We start from the raw sequence: 23,085 nt of genomic DNA on the forward strand, positions 1-23,085 counted from the left end.
TCAGCTGAGAGAAGGCTTCACCACATGCACCACTACTACACCCACCACCCCTGCCTGCTTCTTCGAATGGAAGAGAGAACAGAAAGTGACAAATATAAACAGTGGGACGGCTGTGTTGAGGGAAATTACCTCCCAGAACCGCTGGCATGTTGCCAGCGTGAAGACATTCATCTGTTTTTCTTTTTTTTTTTTTTTTTTTTTTTTAACAGGGTCTGACTCATGGGCAAGACAGAGGGGAGGGAGGGGAAAGAGCGAGAGACCGAACAGACGGGAGAGAGTGTGAGCTGATCGCAGGCTGCGAACAAAAGGCAGCGAGTGGGAATGGGAGAGAGGCAGAGGAGCCACAACATCTGAAAGTTTTAAACCTGTGATCGCGGTAGGTGATGCGAAGCAAGACTGGGGGTTCCTCCAACATGTGGAAGCAAAACAAATTCCACTTTATGGACTGCTTAAGACAGAGACAGATTTAGGTTTTGCCGTTGAGGGAAGGCATTCTCCGTCATGCTCTTATTTGGGGAGGGTGGAAATATAAAGATGAGATAGAGGAATTTTTTTTGAAGATATCAAACTAAGAGGTGAGCAACGACTGAAATGCACTGGATGTTTAAGCTGCATGGGTCTCCCAGCGCAAAATATTCTTTTGGTGTTTATGAAAGCTAAGACGTAGCGCCTTGGAAAAATACTTCAAGAGTTGAAACGTCAACGGGGAACGTAAATGTAAAACTGACCTTAGTCTCAGGAGCAGGTAAGACACTTAAAAAATTACAATAATGCTTATTGACACCATGTTGATACAACAACGATATTGAATATGCTTATTGCTTGATTTTATTTTTCTATTTATTTATTTTTTTTAAACTGATCAAGTTAGTTAGACCTTAGACTTATCTTTCATCTAGGAGGTTTTTAAATTCTGCCTGAATACTTTGTACAACAGAAAATTTGTCAAAATTTAAATTCTTTTTTAATTTCTCAATCATAACTTGTCACACATTAATGCACTAGTTTTGATCAAAAACAATGCTTGAGTATGCTATAGTTTGCCCCTTGATAAATTGTTTTGCTACAATGTGGGAATAATAATGGTCATCACACAGGAAAAACCTTCACTGGCCACAATAATCATCTCTTGGTGTTATTTCATCATTCAGACAGATTAATGGGTAAGAAGGTATCGCTGTTCCTTTAACAGAACTGTTTGTTCTTTTAAGTGGACGCAGAAAACGACAAGAGTATCAGCTGCCTGGGAAATTGAGGACCCCTGCTGACATCTCACTGTGGAAGTACTAATTGTATTTGGATTATTGCCAGCATTGGGAGTTCGTAGTGTTGGACCTGCTTCTTTTTCCTCTAATAGGCAGTGGATCTAGCAGACTTTTACTTTTGGTTTGTACACTGCACAAGGGATGAAGCATCCTGTGCACTGACCTGCCCTAACCTGTGTCCTTGCCTGTGGGACCCAGTGACCATGCTGACCGAGTGTCCAACACGACAAAGATCAGAGACCCGACCCGTGCTAAGGCCTGCTGTCTCCACTGCAGCACCATGTCTCAAGCAGTCGCGGCTCCACTCGAGACCAACAGCTCACTATCAGGAGAAGCGCCTGAGGTTCGGCTGAAATGGGCAGCCCTGCTTACTGTCATCGTCATCATACCGACTATTGGAGGAAACATCCTGGTCATTTTAGCTGTGTCACTCGAAAGAAAGCTGCAGAACGCCACCAACTACTTTCTGATGTCGCTGGCCGTGGCTGATCTGCTGGTTGGACTCCTAGTGATGCCCATTGCCCTTGCTACTATTCTATACAGTAAGTTAAACATGAGGCATGGTGTTTGAAAAGCAGTCCCTCTGATCAAGAAGCAGTTTTAAAAAAAGCCTTGGGCAAAAGACCTATTAAAACCAACTAAGCCATTAATAACAAATGTTCAAAACATCAATATTTTATAATGAGTGTGTGTCTGTGAGGGTGGGTTCATAGCCACATACAGATTTTACAAGAAACACCCCCCATTTTGATGAAAAATTATATCCAACTATTATTAGCCCGAATCACATCCAAAGAGAACAGGCAAGCATGCTTATGGGGAGAACAGGAGGATAAAAATATTTTGTGAGCAACACTAGATACAATCACAACTATCTATAAACAAATTACTCCAGATGAAATATAATGAGAGATGGTGGCAATAAACATCCTGCTTCCTCTGGCAGTGCTATGGTAACACTTGGACAGCTTGGATTGAACTGCTGGTTGAGCTGGATTACTACCTATAGGAATAAATGCCAAGGAAGAAAGGTTTTATTTTAATTCCGGTGACAGTGGTGTGTAAATACAGCTTCTAAGGAAATGATTTAGACTCCTCGGTTTTAATGTTAATGATTTAAACTGTCAGATACGGAACTATGGCCGCGGTGTTATTCCCTAATTACTAGGGACCAATGATTAGGGACTATTAGGACCTAATAGCTCACATGGAGAATAATGAGCCAGATCATAATTACATGTCTGCCTGTCTGCCTGTCCGTCTCTCTCTCTCTCACACACACACAATTGGAGTATAATGTGAAACAGGACTATCTGTAGGCTCATCTCTCTCAAATGTGAAAATAGATGTGTTACACTGACAGGTCTGCACAAGTCCAACTGGTGTTATATTGAATCAGAGGCTACATAAGTATGGCCCATGCCATTAATCTGGTATTACAACTAAACTTCTCATGACTTGCTGAAAAGTCCTGATGGGTTGAGGACCAATGCATTAAGGTGTGACAGCATTCATACATGCACATGTGCATAACTCTGTGACTGAGAAATAGTTCAGTTTAAAACACACCGTTTTCATTTTTGGGGTTGGTAGAGTGGGACGTTACAGTTTGTTAATCAGTTGAAAGGTAACAAAGTCACTGTATTCTCTTTATGGCACATATTTCATCAGTCAAATCAATGCACTTTGTTTTAATCTGTGCCAGTGTAAACAGAGGAAGGCAAACTAAAAGCATTAGAAACTCTCGGCTTAAAGTGAACTCACCACAAAACTTACTGTGATGGAAGCAAAGTAAATGAAACAGAGGACAGTGAAATGCTACACATGCTTGCTTGCTGCACTAAAACGCTCACCCGTGAGATTGAATTTTAATGAAGTCTGCTTAATCTACTTTTGTCGTTGGTACGACCTCCTCAACTGCCGTCCAGTGTGACGGACTGTTCAGCTGACAGTGCCGTCAGCTCCAAGGTGCACTAGAATTTTATAATAGTTTTCTCTGATTGTGTGAAAATTTTACATTTTCAAATCAATGATGATGAAAAGTTCAGTGTTGGGCGGCTGCTCTGTAGGCGCACCAAACTGACACCAACTGGTCAGGGGAGTGAATAACATGTCCCAGATTTGTTGGAAAGGTATATTGAAGAAAAGACATAATGTTTAGAAAAACAAAAAATCTCTATACACAACATGCAACATGCTATAACCGGCAAGCATGTGACAAATTAATACACAGAAGACAGGTTATATTGTAAGTATTGTTGCTGTAAGAAAATCAATATGCAGCAAACTAATGCCAGATACAACAAAATCTACAAAACCGGCAGAATTATAGGTTTAGATTAAATACCAAACTAACTGCAAGGCCAAGGAAAATTCAGTATTTGTGAGGGGGCATACAGAGCTCATAAACTTCAATTTAACCTGAATGCGCATGACAGCAGTGTGTGGATTATAGTTACACCTGTAAAGGCTGCCAGTCATGACCAACATCTGCTGGGCAGATGAATTTCAAGCATGCAGGGAACAACTTGAAAATTTTAAGGGATCAGCTTGTTCAAAACCTAAGATGTGTGAACACATACTGCTGTAAACATAAAATGTTGCATTTCTTCCTAAAGGGTTGCCCCTGCAAGGCATTTTCTCTCAACACATTACACTGTCGCTTACAAGGCTCACCTCTCTGCTAGACATATTAAATATACATTTTCACTACCACTCTATTCCCTTTTCTTTAAAAAGCTGTGTGTTGGAGATTTTCTTTTTTGTCCTGTGCTTTTTTGGTTGATTAAACACAAGTCACAAAAAATAAAATAAGGAAAAAGGAAATATGACAGAAATACCATGAAAAGAATAAGAACGTTGCAGAAAGACATCTCTGGGATAACAAATGGCAAATGTACATATTTTCTGAACTTGAGCACTTTGCTTTGAAAGGCCTTGCACTAACTAGAATACAATCACTCTGGCTTGTATCCACTTAAGCTTGTGAAAATTGAAAATGTAAATAATCATACAGATGACTTCCATAATTCTGAAACAACATTAACAAATGTAACAAAAATAATGCACTACATGTATTTCCTGTTAAGTCAGTGACCACAGTTTTGAGTAACCAGAAATTACCCTCCCTGAAACTATTCATATATGCTGGAAGAACAATTAAACTTTCAAAAGCAAACCATAAAAAAAGACAACAATAAAGCTGGTTTGTTGGCACAACAGAAGAAAATTACGTAAAGGAATATTTGTGTCTTTTGCAATGTTAATGAGTGTTAACGGGACAAAAGTCAGAACAATTACTTGACAATTATATGCCTGGAAGTGAAAATAAACACTACTGTTGAGTGTAGTCTCCTGCACATCTACATAAAAAGCTTTTAACTCCATAAACAGTCAGTGAACCTGTCTTTTTCCAGTAAAGTCATTCCTCACAGAGATAAACAAACACCAGTCTTTTGTACAAGTGCTGCTACTTCTAATCCCTTGCCACTGTTGTACATCTCTGGTAGTGTGCAAAACCAAATTCCTTTTGGAATGAAAATGGGTTCTCACATGAGTGCATTATAGGCAGTGACTCACTGTACGGAAATATATCATTTTACCTGACTAATTTCCTTCTCATTTTCTCTTTAGACTCTCTCTGGCCTCTTCCAGATTACCTCTGCCCCATTTGGCTGTTCCTTGACGTGCTGTTTTCTACTGCATCCATCATGCATCTATGTGCCATTTCACTGGATCGCTACATTGCCATCAAGAGGCCAATCCAACACAGCCAGTACAAATCCAGAGCCAAAGCGATGGTGAAGATTGCACTGGTGTGGCTCATATCCATTTGTAAGTATTGTCAATACAGATTTCCTTAACTTTTAGTCATGATTTTTATATATATAAAAAAGAATTTTTCACAGTCTGAATACTTGACATTAGATCAATGACAGACCGAAGAAAAACAGTTACCATATAACCAGCAACCTGTTAGCTACGATGTATTTGGGAAAATGATGGCGATAGAAGATGGATAGAAAATTTGAAGGCCACAAGCTTGCACAGACAATAAATGGGTCCCATATTGAAAAAGCTGCATTATTGTTTACATAATATTAGTTTCAGGAACAGAAAATATTCACAGAGGGGCTGAGCCGTCTCTGGAAGGCTTTGTACAAGTCTTAAGGTTCACCATTCAAAATCCAATAAGCACGCAAGCTTTACAGAAAAAAAATAAAACATGGTTTCAATGTAGTTAAGCCATTGTGTTTACTACTAGAGTGTAAAAATGTGGCCAAAATTTAATGAGGCATTACTGATGAGTGCTTAGTGAACAGTACTCAGACCACTAAAAGCACAGTCACTGGGCAGATGTGTGTATTGGTGATTTGTTTACTTAATTGGAAAAAACAAACAAACAAACAAACAAAACGTCAGGAGTTTACATAAAACAGAAAACTGCCTATGTTTGGCAATGCTAACTAGTTTTTGTTGTCTTTCAGGTATTGCTATCCCGATCCCGATTAAAGGGCTTGAGAGCTACCATATTTCCAACAACATAACCTTTAACAGTAACCACACATGCCTGCTGAGAACAGACACTTTCCAGGAGTTCATCATCGTTGGGTCCTTGGTGGCATTCTTTATCCCTCTGACTATCATGATGGTCATCTACCTACTGACTGTCAAGGTGCTGCGCAAAAAAGTTTATTTGCTTAGGTCAAAGGTGACTCAGCGCTATAGCTACCCAGCAGTCTCCACAGTTTTTCAAAGGGAACAGGGTGTGACTCCACCTCAAGCTGAGCAAGTGAACATGCTGGACAGCAAACTTCCCAGGATACAAGAGAAACCAAACACAGGCACAACAAACTCTCCTACAGGAGAAGAAATGTCTTTTCGGAGAATGTCAACTATGGGCAAGAAGTCAATGCAGACTCTGAGCAATGAACAGCGTGCCTCAAAAGTGCTAGGCATAGTCTTCCTCCTGTTCGTAGTCATGTGGTGCCCTTTCTTCATTACCAATATCACCTCTGCACTATGCACCAGCTGTGATAAAGATGTTATCAAATGCCTCATGGAGATCTTTGTTTGGGTGGGTTATGTGTCCTCAGGTATCAACCCACTGGTCTACACCCTATTCAACAAAACTTACAGGCAAGCGTTCACACGTTACATCACTTGTAATTACAGAAACTGTGCCAGTCTCAAGCCAGGAAGGCACTCGAGGGCATTAAATACAGATCGGAACCTTACACGGATTTCATTCAGATCTTCCATGGCGGAAAACTCTAAACTGTTCATGAAACGGGGAATGAGGAATGGCATTGGACCTGTGAACTACCAAAGTCCACTGAGGTGCCGGCATGCATCTGTTCAGTCATCCAGTGGGCTTGTGTTAGACACAATGCTTCTGACTGAAAACGAAGGTGGCAAGCAAAGGGAACATGTTAGCTGTGTATAGACACACCTGACAAATGAAATGAACAATTAAAAAGAGAGCACTTGAAGTGGATTAGATTCAAGGTGCATCAAATGCTCAGAATGCATGATTGGAATCTGCTGTTACTGTCAATTTGACTGACCAATCATTTGATGTCAGTACTGCGTGTACACTACACAACAATAAAATTTACCCTGTTGTTGTCTGTCAAAAGCAAGCCAGGGTAACATTCATGATCAATTATGATCATTTCAGAAAAACGCTTATTTTCAACCATAATCAAACTCCTGTTATATATGTGAATTTATAAGGTCAAAATATTACTCAGTGGAGGTTCAGGACAGGTCATGTGAACAATGTGAATTCTACAAAGACAGTTCATAGCATACCAGTAGAGAGGTTGAGTTTTCAAATGTTATAAAACTGTAATTTTAAGATGGCCTGCTTAAAACTTAAAACAACAACAACAACAAAATATATCCAATATGAAAAGGTCAAAAGCTGGTGTTGACGAAGTTCAGGCCACTAGGCAAAAATGTGATGAATGAACACTTAATGATACTCTGCAAGCTCTCACAATATATTCCTATCTTGACACTCTCAACTTGGGCTATTTGAATATGCAGTAAACCATCTCAGACCATATGCTTATATTTTAATAAGACAACTAGAACCCTACCTTTTAAATCTCTTCTTAACATACAATTATAATGCCTTGCACTCTTGAAATCATCCTTATTGTATTTGCTGGACCTTTAGAAAGCACTCTTGTATATGTATTGCTGCCTGATGTTTTGATATGTTAAAGGTTTCCAAATAAAAAAAATGTATGTAAGAAAGAACAAAACCCAGACTAAGTGGAAACCTCAATGTGTTCAATAAAGTATTTTCAGTGTTGCTGAAGTGAAAGAAAACTGCACCATTTCTGTGTTCTCTTTCTGTTGATGTTACACAGCTACTCTCATTTAAACAACAACTGAAACTGATTTTTTCATGAACCAACACTGAAAACAAAACACCAAATAAACTGTGTAACTTGGCTTCAAAAAGGCAGCAAATAGCAAATGCTGGGATAAGGACAAGTAAGGGAACTGCAGAAATGCATTATTATCTAAAGTCCCTCCATGCATAACAAGTGCAGTTTGTAGCCTTTTTGTAAACAAGAATACCGCAAACATCCAAACTGTAATAGTTAAACAGCCAAAATTAATCCTAGTTTTAGTGACTAAACCTAGCTCCATGAGCCTGGAATCCGGCTTTGGAATGTGCCACCATTTTATTACCAACTAGACCGACCCTAACTCATTGTTCCCAATCGTAAACATGATTTTTTAAAAATAGAAGCAGCTTAAGACATCTGAAATCAAAGCTGTCCTCCTTGTGCGCATATTGTGGAGGGAGTTATCCTTCAGCCATTAGTGTGGGATGCTGGAGGCCAAGTGAATTGTTCTGGTTCAGAAGTCTTTCTAAACACAGTGAAGATTTACACAAAGTTTATCTAGCGGCCAATTGATCATGCAGAATATCACATAGCCTTTTTTGGACTTAAATCTACACCCTGATATTTGTGCACTGGCTAGGCAGTCTGTTTAACACTGCTCTTAAGTCTGACTGGTAAATCCATCTTGGCACAAGAGTGATGAATCCCTATAAATAGGCAAGGAAGAAAACGTGAATGACAATGACAAGTACGTCTAGCTTCCTCTGACATAGGAATACTTTCCATGAGGGCCAGGAAGTCAATTTAAAATTCTAGACAACAGTGAGATTCTCCCATCACGCCACAGAGAAACAGTTAATGTCCAACTAAAGCAGCAGTGCAAAACTAAAAACTAGGGGAATCCAGGGCAAAACACACACAAATGCTTTGTTTTTAAAACAACAAATGGTTCACAAAAAAAAACAGTGATGTATGAGAGATTACCGTAGTAATAAAAGAGATTACTTTTACTATTGCACAACTGGGTCAATTTCAAAAGTAACGGTCTAGTAAGTTATCTACAAAATGAACTACAGAAATGAAGTGTTTAATTACTTCTTAACAGAAATCAGTGTGTGTGAGGCTATAGGAAGAAATGCCTCCAGTGGAGATCAACAAACTAAACAGAGCTCTCAGCGCTGAAGTAATTAAGCCTAGTCCTTACCTGAACAGGATGAATCCAATGGACTCGACAGCAGCCCTTCTGACATCATCATTCACGTCACTCACCTAAATTAAGATAAGCACAGCAGTCAAGTAACAAAAACTAACACTGAGAATCATAAAATCCTACAAATGGCCCTAATGATGTAGCTTAGGACTCAAAATAAGCAATATGCTCCTATATCATATCCAACAACGTTAGTACACCTGAGATGTTGCAATTCAGGTGGTTCCAATATTTTGTCATGACTCAGACAGGCTCAGAAGCTTTGGTTTAGCTTCTGGGACAAATAAGAGAACACTGCGATGTGTTGAAGCTAAATGTGAGTCTCACAATTTAAGTGTTAACAAATATTTCACTTCCAGATATTAGCAAGAACATTTTTAAGCAATCGAGAGCACAGTATTTAACTGCATGAATTATGATGCCAGCTTCAGTTGTACAGCCCAGGACACTGGCAGACCTGTCTTCACCTCAGTGAAATACTGCGTTGCAATGAGGGCCAAACAGGAAACACTTACAGCGACATGTAGCAGGCGTCGGATGGCCTTGTTATTCCCGGAGCCGCAGTAGGCCATGCCCACCGTGTACATACCAGAGCGTCTCAGGATGGGGTCCTAACATAGACAGTGAGAGAAAACAGAGCTTTGAGACTTTGTGTCTGGACATACAACTATGATCAACATATTTTGAGTCATGTCCCATATTTCTGGCACAGAGTACAGAGGAAATACCTCACGTGTGAAATACACACACAACCTCAATACATCAAATGTTAAAAATACACAACGCACTTGCAAGGCTTATGGAGAGAAATATTGGGGTTTTTTTTGTTTTTTTTTAATCTTTAACTTCTTTTTTCTTTAAGGATTAATCAATTCCATATGTATAAGCTGCACCATATGCCATGGAAACAAAGTACTGCAAACATCATTGCAGGTCTCATTTTGTACATGATGGTCTTTCTCGTACCTTGTCTCTGCAGAGACTTTCAATGAGGGCATCAGCCTCCTCCATGCGTCCATACATGACCAGGGCAATTCCCACTGCCAGACCACGCAAGATCTTCTCGTGCTGTGTCTCCTGAGCATAGCCTACCATGTCCTCGATGGCCTGGGCCGACTTGGAGCCCAGCATGACCAGACCAAGAGCCAGGCCTGCAGCTTCACCTGACAGTTAACATGATATTGTCAGCAGGACATGACGAGAATCAAAACGTTATCAGCTCTGGACGTGCAAGAAGTAAAAACAATAATGAAAGGTTTTTGATAAAAACATTGTTTTTAATAAGCTGACTAATGAAGACCACATCATCATCATCAATAAATATTTTTAATTAGCTACTCTGCAATTCAGAAAACCTTTAAGATTTTGTCCAAGGTCTACACACCAGTAACAGCATCATCCTGGTACAGGTTGGACTTCAGGAGGTCATAAACATCCTGTCTAGCTGTGCCCAGTGCAGCCAAACCAAGTCCAAGGGCTCCACCATGACGCACAATCTGTGAAGCAGAAGAAGAACGCAAACCATGAGAGACAAAACACTGATAAATGAATTAACTAACTGACAAAATGACCTTAACTAGATGCTGGTCTCTTCTAGGTGAAGCTTTTCACTCTAAAATCATGTAGACTTCATGTAAATTGCCTTATTTTATTACTTTGTTGAAAACAGATGATTCCTTTCTTGCAGAAATTATTTCACAAGCCAAGTATATATGTGACAATGAAACAGCCTGCAAAGTAAACATGAAAGAAAAAAAAAAAAAAACCTCACATCATTGCTGGCATTCTTAAGCTGACTGAGCAGGTAGTCAATGATGTCCCCGCCATGGTTGGCGTGGATGAGTCCCAGGGCATACAAGCCTCCTCCCTCCTGGTAGGCTGAGCCAGGAGAGGTGTCTTTAGGCAAGTAGGTGGCCATTAACTGGAGAGCCTCTTTCTCATGACCCTGGAAAAACAGCATATTATATTCAAAACTGAATCTGGGATAAAATGTATGATGTTTTTTATTTTTAAGTTGATTATATTATTTTCATAATGACATGAATCTACCTTGTGGATGACACCCAGACTTGCTGTGGCTGTGAACTTTGCCCAGTTGGTGGCTCTTGCAAGCCATTCCAAGTTTTCTCTACAAGGTAAAACAAAAACTTCGGTCTAAATGTACTTAAAGTAAAGACATTTCCAGCTTGACCTGTCTGTTCAAGCTAAGTAATATAGTTAACATTATGTACCTGAGGAACTGGTCGCTCGTGGTTCCTGTGTGCATGAAAGAGTTGGCGATTACTGTGGCTGTGTGGCACACCGAATTTCGGACTGCATCCTGGAGCGATGGAGAAAAAATATATACGTATGAAAGCTGAGGAGGAAACGATCGCACAGCAAATACAGTGGCCTTGCACAAGCTACAGTTTATCTGAACAATGGTTTATTCAATTATTTTCTATAAAGCATTCATCTTTTTGCCACTCAAGGTTACCTTTGTGTTTTTGAGGATCATAAGGTCTGTGTTGTTATTTCGAATTAAGAACTGCAAGTGCAGCTCTATAGCCATCTCCCCGCTAAGGATTTTGATCATCTTGGCGTTCTGGTCTTTAGGCTCATCTTTCTACAGAAACACAATATAACAATAATAATAACATGTCAATTAAATGAAGGTTGCTCTATTTATAAACAGAAAAATGATGAACATCTGGTATCACAAAAGAGTACAAAACAGAACAAAAGAGAGCTTACCGTTTCTGCTGGCTTTCCAGCTGGGGAGCTGCCAGCCTTGTCATCTGTCTCCATTGCATCACTGTAACACAACAAACAACAAAAAAGCACAATTTTGATCGCTGCCAAGGTATTTAATCACAAATACATAACTCCAAATCTCTGACTGAAAGAAGTCTATTTATAATTTCGATTAGCAGCCCAGGATCTCACATAAATTCACTGTATTTGGCCTCTTATGGTTCTTAAGGTGTATATCATATCAAACTTAACTTATTTGATGCATTTTCAGAAGGTATAAACAGAGATATAAACATACATGTTTATGAACAGAGATATAAATTAGAAGTTTGTAGGGCTCAATCCTAAATATTTTCATGCTGAATTGTCTGAATTTGTATACGGAGCCCTGCTACTGGTATGTTCAACATTCTGCACTGAGTCTGAGGACGTACAGACGTAGATAAACCTGTTTTCTGTCATGAATGGAAAGTTTTCAGTTCTTGTTTAGTTTCCAGGTAACTCTTTCTCTAAAGCTTAATTTGTGAACTTTGCGAACGAACACACATGCTTCAGGCCACTTCTGAGTATGTCCTTATTCCCTGGCCCTACCCACCTGTCTTTGTCTGGTGTGGGAACAGTGCCTGTATTCGTGGAGCCAGGAACTGCAGGGATAGGTGTGCCAACGGTCCGCAAGTTCTGGATGACAGAGGAGAGGAACTGTTGGCTGGCGCTCTCATACAGGTCAAAGCAGATCTGATAGGCCATCAGCAGGTTGTCCTCCTTCACTAGCTTCTCCAGGATGTCACTGACAGCCTGCGGGTCATCCAGGAATATCAGGCACTAGGGAGGGAAGGAGAAGAAATTGCTGAAGAGGGATTTTAGGTTCTGACACTTTTTCAGAAATCAAATTATGTGAAACAAGAGAAGCACATATTATCAGTGTGTAGCATTACTTCCAGCCATTGCAAAGTACACAAAGCACATCAACAGCTACAAATGGGAAATGAGTCTTTGTTATATTAAGCATTATGAGTATAAATACTTAAATCTACATTAAACACTGCAAACAATAAACATGTTAAAAATATGTTATGTTCTCTCGACAACAAATTGAGGGTGAATGACTGGTCCAGAAAGCACCAAATATCAAAAGATTGATAATTACAACACAGGGTTTCAGCCAGTGTATTTGGAAGTCTGATGGTCTACCAGACCTAAGCATCAGTAATTTCAGGAAAACTGATTTTCTAAATGTTAGTTAACATTGTGGTTATGTGGAACTCTTAGGTTTGCACAGTGCAGCGCCTGCAGTCTTGTAATTATTAATTCATCTTCAAAAAAAGGTAAAAGCTCCCACCATTCTGGATCATTTATTTTATCAACCAATTATGTTTCATACTGTATTTTAGTGGACACTAGTGAAAGGTTTGTCAGACAGTGTTCTGGGGCAAAAGTAGTAGTACCGACAATAAATAATCGATTCTGATTCCAACTGGCATCCAAATGCTGTGATACTGTTGAATTAGGTGACAAGTTTACCGCCCTCCAGGCAAATTTTTAAGACATAAAAACTACAGTTACGACGGGGCAGCTCATAGTGATTGGAAAGCTCACTAGCGACATCTGTTGGTTAAGCCCAGATCAGGCCTCCAACAAAAAAGAAAAAGGTCCCGACGTCAGGCTGCAAGCTCTAGTCAAAGGATTCTTGCCACGAAGCCCATCGACTTTTCAGGGGAAAATTCTGCAACTTCTAAAAGGGAACAATTTCCTAAAGTATCCTGACAAATCAAGTTTTGGTTTAAAGAAAACTTTCATTCAGTCAATCAAAAACTTACACTAAACAGTGACTGAACAGGACTAGTCTTGTCTAAAAAACAGACATACATTTATGACATCTGTCAGGTTAGTCAGGGAAAGAATGCATTAAGAGTTTTTGAGGATCTGATTGTCACCTGGCAGACATTGATGAAATCAGGCTTCTCCAAGTTCATGTAGAGCTTGACCAGCACCCGCAGCACCTCATTACGGAACTTCTTATTCTGCATCAGGGACATACACACCTTCAGGCTGTAGGCAAGGAGTCCACTCACATCATTCTGCAGAGAGAAGAGGAGGGAAAGAAGGAAAGAAAAACTGAAAAATGTTTCATGATAAGGAGGAAATAATTTGGTACAATCAACAGCAATCAAAACCTGGACTCTTACACCTGCGCAAGTTGAGTACTGTGAAATGAATCATTGTCAAGTCATTCTCGTAAGCCTAGTCAAAGTTTGGAGGTATTATGCTGAAAATGATGTTCAATTCGCATACAAGACTTTCTGCTGGTACAAAAATTAGCTGCAGACATCACAAACTCAGTCAGCTGTGAATGACAATGGCGGCTGACCGATTCTAAGATGGTCTTCTCAAACATATCAAGTCGCCTGGTCTCCAGGGCGATGCCAATGGCCTGCTTGTACTTGTGATCGTCTAGGCAACGCAGGAACATCTTGTTGACAATTCCCTCAAGGCGGGGGTCGATGCTTTTCTTCTCCTCGTCCTCTGGCAGTTCGGCATTTTCCACCCGCAGCTTGGTGTAGTGGTCGATGCATTTGGCTAGAAGCAAACATACATACAAAAAAAAGGATGAAAGAGGGGCGTTTCACTTCTGAATTCAATTACATAATTCAAGTCAACATCTTATTTAATATGTTTAATAATCACTGGCTTTCTTCACCAGAAAGCCCCAGTAGGTTTGTAAACTGGAGGTTGTTTTTTTGCTTGATCACTCACCAATGATGGTCTCAACATATTCTGAGTCATCTGTGACATTGAACAGCTCTCCAGCACCGAGAGCATAGTTCAGAGATTCCTCAAAGGCTCCAAGGTGGTAGAAAACCTTAGAAGCCACTAGAGCGGCAAATGCTCTGCTCCGAAACGTCTCATCTTCATACAGGACCTCGCTGTGAGTGGACAAGAGATGGGTTACATAATAAGACAAAAAAATTTGGACGATCAACATTTTTTTGCATCACTCTTGAATGTAAAACATCAAATCTAAATATTCTTTTTTTCGTGCCCTACAGAGCAGTTTCTGTCAGAAAACAATGGAGGAACATTCAGTATTTCACTCACTAACTGTGAGACACACTGCACTGCACTGATGTGTTTCATCTGCAACTTGTGTGTCAACACTACTTAGTAAACTTTCAGATAAAGTGACTCTTTCTCCCTACTGGAAACACATAAATAATGAAATGATCAACTCGATTTGCTGCTTTCTAATGTAATATTCTCTTGCCAGTCATCAAGAGTACTTACATTTTATCTACTGATCCTGAAATCTCAGCCCAGAAGTCATTCACGATAGAATTTAGCTTGTGAAGAGCAAATTCCTGCAAAGGAAACAGAAATATTTCTGCATGTAATTTGTATAATAATTCTATAACTTTTGTCACACTGCAATTTTTCCAATATCTCGAATAATCTAGGCCCATGAAAGGAGTGGTGTTCGGTATTGAGCTTCAACTTTTGAGTCAACGTTCCTCAAGTCTTACATTGTAAGACTGTCGATAGCTAACACTTAACAAAGCTGACTATAATCAACTATACGTGCTGTTTTTGTGGCCATAATGCATTGGAAATCAAACCAATGAATGCAAATGGGCTACAGAAGCCACTCTTCAGTCTGACATACAGTACACTAACAAATGTGTTTGATGGTAGCACTTGAAGCTCAAAAAGAAATTAAATTTGTATTTAAAAAGGTGTCTGTGTGCTTTTATAAGTTAGTGAAAACACACTCGTATCCAATCTCAGCATTTCTGGATATCATTTTACATGAAATGCCAAACTTTGGGCACCTAGTCCACCCTTCTGCAACCAATTCTTACCTTGAGCTGTGGTTCCTCCTCATCAAGGAGTGAAATAATTCCAGCTTAAAAATAAAACAATAACATTTAGTGAGCAATTGCTTGATTCATGTAGTTTGCCTAACCTCTTTCCAATTAAGTAATTATTGTATTCTAATTATTATTATTATTATTTTACAAAACACATGCCATATAATATATTTCAATACAGTGTAGGGTAGTGTAGGAGAACATGTTACACACAATACAGAGCTACTTCTACATAGCTACTTCTCTTACATGTTCATATACAATATTTGTCAGTATTAATTTCTCCACTAGAAGACATTAGATGCCAGGTGCATTCGATTTAAAGTTTATCCATTCAAAAAATTTTTTTAAAAAAACAAATAAAATAAAGTGAGATTATTCAAATTTGAAGTTTATAATAAACTACCGATAAAACTGTAAGAAATTCAGATGTTAAAAACAGCGCAGCTCTACGGTCAAATCTGAACCTATTTGCCTAAAAAAATGACAGGAACAAAATATTTAAGAACAAAATAAACGATGTAATAATTTCAAGTTATGTTTCTTTATTTCCAAGATGAAAGACCACTACTGTGTGTATATAAACATGAACTTGAACACCTTGATGAATAGCCAGCTTCTCGTTAGCATTACCGTTACATGAACATATTACGAATTCCTATAGTTTAACAGTCGTGTAGCGAATACAATCATCGCCTGGTTATGCCAAACACATAGCAAAAGGTTCTTCCTTCCTGAAAAATATTTTCGTGGATTTATTATCTATCACCGGTTAACGGCTGACTGACAACTGCTACATTAGCTGTGTGACTCAGCTAAATCAATGGCAGATTGCTGAAGCTACGGCTAGCAAAATAAAAAACACCTTCTACAACTTACCGGCAGATGTTATCATGATTGGCGACTTATTCCCTCCTCGGCCCCACGATCCTGGTTCACTTGTGGAATTCCGTGTGATTTTTTTTATACAAATGAGTAAAATACAAGGTTTCTAATATCTGGAAATGCACAAGAGAGGAACCAAGCGCACCCGCAGCTAAGTTCTTTTTGTCCAACCGCAAGTCCCCTTCTAAAGGACCTCTAGTCTGGCTGTCCTTTCTTAAGCCTGATTAAAAATACAATAAAAGGAAATACATCGAAAAACTTTATTCATTGTACCTTCGTGAGTCGGATTTATAGTGATTATAGTATTATCTTGCATATCCTTATTGTATTTGAAAGAAACTATGGAAATATAGTGATTCAAAGTATCTCATTTATGGACAGGCTTTTCTGAAGGTTGTCTGTCATGAATCAGTTCTTTTGGCTTTCTGTGTACATGAAGTTCGTGTAATAAGTGAAGTTTATGGAAATGGTACAATGTGGTAAATATGTAAGTATGTGTAAAAGTAAATATTATCTATGATCATACAATAGCCTATTGATCGATTGATAGTTTCTAGCCAGTTGTCAAGCAAATTTCCTGATATTCTACTTTTTGTCTGTTGAAAGAAAGCGAACGTCATTTTCAATGAAGGTGCAGACATAGGAGTTTATTTATTTATTTGTTTATTTACATATTACATAAATACATAACAAGTGAAAATGGTTTCATCCATTTTTATCACTGATACTGCTATTGTCAATAGCAATTATGTAAGGCACACAATTCTAATACAGTGAAAAAAAGAAAAGACTGACATTAATAGACGATAGCCGGATTATGAGCAAGATCCTGAGGGGGGAAAATAGCTGCTGGGCCCTTTCTAATGAAGAAGCACCCCATCTAAGGCACTAACCGGTATGTCAGTTGATTTGGTGATGTATATTATCAAATAAATTGTCAAATTAGTACAAACAACTTGACATACAATAAATCTAGGGCTTTGAGGCCACCAGAGTTGGGCCCATTTGTTAATCCAGCAGTGTTTCATGTTAAATGAGTACCTTTGCTGTGAGCTTTCTAACTACACAGTTTTCAAAATGTATCCTACTAAAATAACAGATGAGTCTCTGTCTGTCCGAAAAAAAGACACACAAGAAAGACAAAAAGGAAGACGAAATAATTAGTATCAAATGATGTGATATAGTTTATATGACTAACTGATCAACTGGAATCACCCCTTGACACACACAGTAAAACCCTTTGTGGCTAACTTTTGCTCATCAAAGACAAAGACAATGTGTAAACGAGCGAGATAACAACAGTTTCTACTATTTAGGGACGTGTTACTTCAGGACATAAATCATGGTGGCTTCACAGTGGAAATACTGAGCACCGTGAAATAACACTCTAACCCGCAGTAAGGCCCTGAAGCACCATGAGGCCAACTTCACAGTAAAACCGGGATTGTCCACAGTGATATGTCTCCAGCCGTATAGGTCATGTGTCATGTCATCAGCTGTCTCCTTCAGCTAATTCTTCCACAGGAGGTCCAGCAGACAAGGAACTCGTTTTCAGGGGGATTCTTTCCTCTGTACGTACAGGCTCACCTGAAGGAGAAAAAATAAATAAATAAAAACACTGAATAAATCGTCACTTGCTGTGCAAATGAGTTTAATGAAATCAATATGATTTCATGAGTCAATTTGGCTGCAGTTGAATTAAAGTTATTTCTTTGATAATATGGCATGAGCTGACTTTTTGGATATATATATATATATATATATATATATATATTTTTTCATTGTACATTACCACTTGAAGATGTACAGACTGATAGTTAGAGCAAAAGATTTCTTACATTTCTAAAAAAAGTAAGTCACTGTTTTACCAAAAAGTTCAGTCTTTGTGGCCACAATGGATATTGTTTTTATGTGTGTGGGTGTGTATGTGATGTGACTGTTGATCATCACTGCATGAGATCTGAGCCAAAGAAAAGCGATTGAGAGAGACAATGTGTGAATGTCTTGGTCCGTTTGTTCGACCTGCAACAGACTGACAATCTTTTGCTAATATAGAGCATTCTGGGTTCGGCTTCAGTCTTCCCCCGAGACCCCTGAGCAGCACTAAGTTGGTGTACAGAATGATGGACGAACAAAGGGGGAAAAAAGCGAAAAGCTGAAAGAAAACGCACTGTGGGAATGAAAATCTTAGTATATCTTAATCAGTACTTGCAGATGCTGGTACCTCTTTTCCCACTGGTTGAAGAGCTGTTGCTCTGGCCTCTTGCTCCTCTTCTCTGAGGCCAGAACAAACATTGGAATGGCCAGAAAAGCGGGTTCCCTCTATCCCCGGTATTATCTGAAAGGCAATAATAAGCATTTAACAATTTGGCAGCTTATCCAAGAGCTTGATTGTTTCATGAATGCTCCTTTTGTCCCCGCAGGCCTTTGCAGTCATGCCTGAGAAGAAAAATGTGGGCAGAAATGCGTGGTCTTGTGAATGACACGATTTGACCTATATTCTGGACTGCTCTAACACAAACCAGAGTTTGCCAAGTGTTACTGCAGGAACTCGCGTTGTGAAAGTGTTCATTAGTGACCATCTAAATGCAGTAGATCATCATTACAATACCCACTATATTTCTATATTGTATGGTTCCTATGCTTCTCTGCATTTATAATTGATAGTTTGTGTTATATAGTTTTATATAAGTTGTTTCATTTCCAAAGTTTACCTCATGCTGATAAGCATCTGCTATGCTGACGTGTGTTTCAGCAAACTGAAAAAATTATTAATTTAGAGGAAGCCAATAATGTTTGTTCCAGACTGATGTGTGTACAACCACTAATAAATCACTGATTATGGACGTTATTACACCTGCTGTTTGCGACGAGTTTATAACTTTGCAGGCGTTTTTCTTGATGTTGAGCACTGTGGCTTCTGTCTTCGGGATGAAACAGCCGACCCACATGGTCTCTGGTGAATGTTTGTGAAACACTGAGCGGAGCAGACGCTCCAGGAGTTGCGCACATCGATGCGTCTCGGCGTTCTCCTGTCTGGTGCGTACTAATCCTATCAAAGCTGGTCGGGCTACTCTGGCACGTTTCGTGCGTGCCTTTACGTCCTTCAGGATCTCCTGTAAGCACAGTTGATTAGAATTTTTGCTGAGAAATGTCTGCCGGAAGATGAATATGACGACAGGAGAGTTTATGGTTCGCTTTAGGCTGTAAATGTTTGCAGTCCTCGTTGCTGTTCTCTGAGCGTTGCCATTGCGCGTTGGTTGGTTGTCCCCGTCCTCTCCATGACCACAGTCTTTCAAATCCAAATCCTTGAGCCTCGCTGTGAGAGGTATTTCATTGCCTTTATCACTTTCTGTCATTTGGTTTGCAGTTGCACTATCACCGTGACTGCTGCTGGACAGAGAGAAGAGTGGCTGTCTGCGGCTGTTCGCCAGGCTCCCAGGAAACATTTCGAGGACGAACTCCTGCAACACTCCGGCGTCATCCCCGTCCACCTCTTTATGTTTACACTGATCACTCACCAAATAAATCCTCTCTTTACCTCCGATCAAAGCTAGAACCTTCTGAAATTCTCTCTCCTCCTCGGGCAGCGTGTATTCCGAGGGCGCCAAGCCCGCCATCCTTGCGCAATTACGGCTGCTATTTAAAGTGACCCGTCAAGCCATTCACCACCACCTCCTTCCTGACCGGAGTGCAGGAAAACTTCCTCTCAGTCATCAGGCACACCAGTACTCAGGGTGAGCGTTAAGACTCAACGTCTATTTCTATTGGCTGGCCAGTTTAGGGGGCGGGGACAGCTGTCAGCGACCGAACTCGTCACGAGCTTGTTACAACATAATGAAGTTAATCTTTAATGGACAAATTCACACAAAACATTGATATAAATAAAATCAAATAACAACAGTGACGTTATTCCCTCATGATTTATTATGAATAATCCACGAGATCCTGGGCTGGGCTGTGCTTGATGAAATCAGGGTGGGGGGGTCACTTTCTTTATTCCCACTATTCTCATTGAAAAGAGTCCGTGCTTCCCTCCAGCGTTGTAGATTACTGACTTCTCAAAGAAAAGAAAGAAACAAAGAGAGCACAGTCATAAGCTCCAACTTCAGCACAAGAGCTTCACTTGTCTAACCTACTTTTCCTACACTGTTGTTAAAATTGCTTCAACGGCACTTGACTTCTTTGTTAGATCAAAAATGCCTTTCAAGGTACCCCCCTCCCTCCAAACTACATCAGCCTGTCTGCTGAGTTTTTCACTCTCTAATCCTTTAATCCACACATGCCTGTTCTTTAATTAAAAGGTGCTGTCAGTCTGAAATGCCACTGAGTTCATGAATTGAAATATGAACTAAAATACCTTCAGCTGCCAAGTTGGTGCGGGCTTGCCTCATTGTTTGCCAGCGATAAATGATAAACCTTAAACGCCAATACAGAAGTTTCGGTTTCTGACCTTTATACTGGCTGAGCACTGATCACCTTGGGTGTGTTTGCTGTCAGCTTTTCTTCATGTACTTGCATAATCCTGTATAGACTGACAAAGATAACCTTTCACCAATAATGATTTTAGTTTTGTAGTTAATCACATCTATAATCTCTCCCAACTACCAGATCGTAGAGACGACTGTAGCAGCTGTCACTGAGCTCACAGCACTTAAATGTGTTGGTTAACCTACCGACCTTTCTATTACCATTGTTACATGCTTAGGTTGAAATATGTAGTACGCATCAGGTTAATCAGGTGCGTTGGTTTACCTACTGACCTCTTTGTACAGGGAAAGGAGGAGCTGAGGGTCAAGAAGCTCACTTGGACCAGCGAGAGAGAGATGGAGACCTAAACGAACTGCAAAAATAATTAAAAAAAAAAAATCTCTGATCAATAACACCAACTGAGATGGTTTCTAAATGTTCACATGCCACTGTTGGCAAGAAATGACCCCATCAACTGACACCATTTCAGGCACACAGCACACGATGTTGTTTCTTTTAAGAATAAATCATTAAAAGGCAATCAAAAAGGACCACACACACACACACACACACACACACACACACACACACACACACACACACACACACACACACACACACACACACACTGTCAATGTCGCTGTGGAAAACCTCCTGACAGCTGACTATTCACTGTCTTCTCTTTGCCCCACGAACACAGTTGCTATTTAACCATCTGTACCTGCTTAACAACATTTATTCATCCTCACCACCTCATTCCAAGTTTAAAAATAACATCAGCTTTTTTTCTTCCCCCTGAGTCGACACACTGCAAACACAGTGTGACGTTGGATCTATTAATGTGACACAGTCTAAATGCTATTCAGAAGTGAATACTTTCAGTAGCTTGAACAATAAAAGGTAATCAGAGTTAAGAAGCAGCACACAAGCTGTCGTTTGCTGCCATCTTGTGGTTGAAAACAAAACTCCTGTGATTCTACATAAAGCTGTTGCTCAATACCTTATTTTATTGAGGAAAGATAGTTTTTATGATTAATGAGGCTCTGAAAACTGAGGCTGTTTGGTTGGAAAGTTTGGCTGTGGCGTTGTTAAGTCACTGCTGGAGCCGATACAACTCAGGTACTGCCTTCCTCCTCTGGCTAAAGGTTTTAAATAAACTAAAGGAAGCAGATAAATAGTAAATGGGAATTACGTTTTTGGCAGCAAGTGAGAGATGTCATTTTTTTATTCCTTCATGCTGTTTTGAGCTGAGAGAGAGTAAAATTGCACAACCTGTGATTTTCTTGTCTGATAGCAGATCTCTGAGAGAAGAAAGATGAGAGTCAGTCAGAATCTTCGGAGGCAAACCAGAGTCTTCAGTTTCAGCAGCAGATGAGATTCTTTTTCTTCTTCTGATGCTGTTTTCTGTCATGTTGGTGTCATGTGGATTCTGCAGTGAACCTGGAAATACTGTAGATAGATATGTTACCAAAAGCACAGGACTTTCAGTCATGGTTATTATTAATAACACAATATAATAATTACTCTCTAAAAAATGCTGGGTTATTTCTACACCCAATTACTGGGTTGTGACAGTTTGACCATTTATTGGCTTATATTAGCCCATGCTGGGTTATTTTTTATAACCCAGCCGCATGGTTGGTGGTTTGGACTCTCCAACAGATACATGGTATTCTACCCACTGTCTGGGTCACTTTACTACTGGTAGCCTAAACACTGGGTTAACTCACTGAGCATTTTAAGGTCATCAACTCAAGAAGCATTTCAAAAATAAAATAAAAATGTCTTTTGTATACTGAAAATTGTGAACTGAACAAATTCTTTGAGAGTGAAATACCAGTCTAAAAAATTAGCACATGTGCAACTCCTGTGTCTGTGTACTGGTTGTACACAGTATTTAAAGAAATCGTTTTGGCTTTGTCTAGCTTTCATTTGGTAAATGTTGCTGATAAAAAGACACTTTCAACAACCTAGCAAATACTGAGTTAAAGAGTTCTGTAAGTGGTAATATTTAATAATTTATATTCTGTTAGTGAACTTTTCATAAATGCCCACAAAGCACTGGCTGCTGACAAAACATTGTTGAAATGGGCTCTAGGCACAGTGCAACCGGAAAATTCAGGTAGAGGAATCAGAATCAGTTTAACTGGTTACAACTGGCCATGACCGGTCTTTTCCCTGGCATGATCACACAGGACAGACTACCTTCCTAAAGACTGAGATTTGTGTTTTGAAAATTATATATTATATGATTATGTTATGATTTTAGAAGTTATGTCAAACATACACGAAAG

The 23,085-nt window shown here is 39.5% G+C and overlaps 3 protein-coding genes across 5 annotated transcripts in view; 1 reads left to right on the forward strand and 2 right to left on the reverse strand.

The window, feature by feature from the left end:
* Window positions 1-16,499, reverse strand: part of psmd1 (proteasome 26S subunit, non-ATPase 1) — a 34,926-nt gene extending 18,427 nt beyond the window's left edge. The window contains exons 1-16 of the mRNA XM_046391260.1: window positions 16,316-16,499; window positions 15,428-15,471; window positions 14,856-14,929; window positions 14,328-14,497; window positions 13,942-14,150; window positions 13,508-13,651; window positions 12,169-12,395; window positions 11,574-11,634; window positions 11,317-11,445; window positions 11,072-11,160; window positions 10,890-10,968; window positions 10,612-10,785; window positions 10,225-10,336; window positions 9,807-10,003; window positions 9,356-9,451; window positions 8,835-8,899 (exon numbers count right to left, since the gene is read on the reverse strand). Coding sequence (XP_046247216.1) covers window positions 8,835-8,899; window positions 9,356-9,451; window positions 9,807-10,003; window positions 10,225-10,336; window positions 10,612-10,785; window positions 10,890-10,968; window positions 11,072-11,160; window positions 11,317-11,445; window positions 11,574-11,634; window positions 12,169-12,395; window positions 13,508-13,651; window positions 13,942-14,150; window positions 14,328-14,497; window positions 14,856-14,929; window positions 15,428-15,471; window positions 16,316-16,331 — 1,886 coding nt within the window. The 5' untranslated portion in view covers window positions 16,332-16,499. The remainder of the gene's footprint in view (window positions 1-8,834; window positions 8,900-9,355; window positions 9,452-9,806; window positions 10,004-10,224; window positions 10,337-10,611; window positions 10,786-10,889; window positions 10,969-11,071; window positions 11,161-11,316; window positions 11,446-11,573; window positions 11,635-12,168; window positions 12,396-13,507; window positions 13,652-13,941; window positions 14,151-14,327; window positions 14,498-14,855; window positions 14,930-15,427; window positions 15,472-16,315) is intronic.
* On the forward strand, window positions 263-7,604 carry htr2b (5-hydroxytryptamine (serotonin) receptor 2B, G protein-coupled). Of its 2 annotated transcripts, none has more exons than XM_046391261.1 (4): window positions 263-745; window positions 1,212-1,807; window positions 4,899-5,099; window positions 5,753-7,604. In XM_046391261.1, exons 2-4 carry the CDS (start codon window positions 1,546-1,548, stop codon window positions 6,709-6,711), a joined length of 1,422 nt encoding a protein of 473 aa, XP_046247217.1. In that variant the 5' UTR covers window positions 263-745; window positions 1,212-1,545; the 3' UTR covers window positions 6,712-7,604. The 2 variants fall into 2 exon arrangements, with proteins under 2 accessions (XP_046247217.1, XP_046247218.1); XM_046391262.1 differs by having other exon boundaries at window positions 283-376.
* A 460-nt stretch (window positions 16,500-16,959) lies between the features above and the next one.
* LOC124061059 lies at window positions 16,960-20,059 on the reverse strand. 2 transcript variants are annotated; one of them, XM_046392574.1, is made up of 3 exons: window positions 19,183-20,059; window positions 18,546-18,659; window positions 16,960-17,908 (listed from the first exon to the last, which is right to left on the reverse strand). In XM_046392574.1, the coding sequence occupies exons 1-3, from the start codon at window positions 19,939-19,941 to the stop codon at window positions 17,873-17,875; spliced, it is 909 nt and encodes a 302-aa protein (XP_046248530.1). In that variant the 5' UTR covers window positions 19,942-20,059; the 3' UTR covers window positions 16,960-17,872. The 2 variants fall into 2 exon arrangements, with proteins under 2 accessions (XP_046248530.1, XP_046248529.1); XM_046392573.1 differs by having other exon boundaries at window positions 19,179-20,059.
* Window positions 20,060-23,085: the final 3,026 nt, after the last annotated feature.

The sequence above is a fragment of the Scatophagus argus genome, chromosome 6, assembly GCF_020382885.2.
Source record: "Scatophagus argus isolate fScaArg1 chromosome 6, fScaArg1.pri, whole genome shotgun sequence".
In the NCBI taxonomy this organism is placed as follows: Eukaryota; Metazoa; Chordata; class Actinopteri; family Scatophagidae; genus Scatophagus; species Scatophagus argus.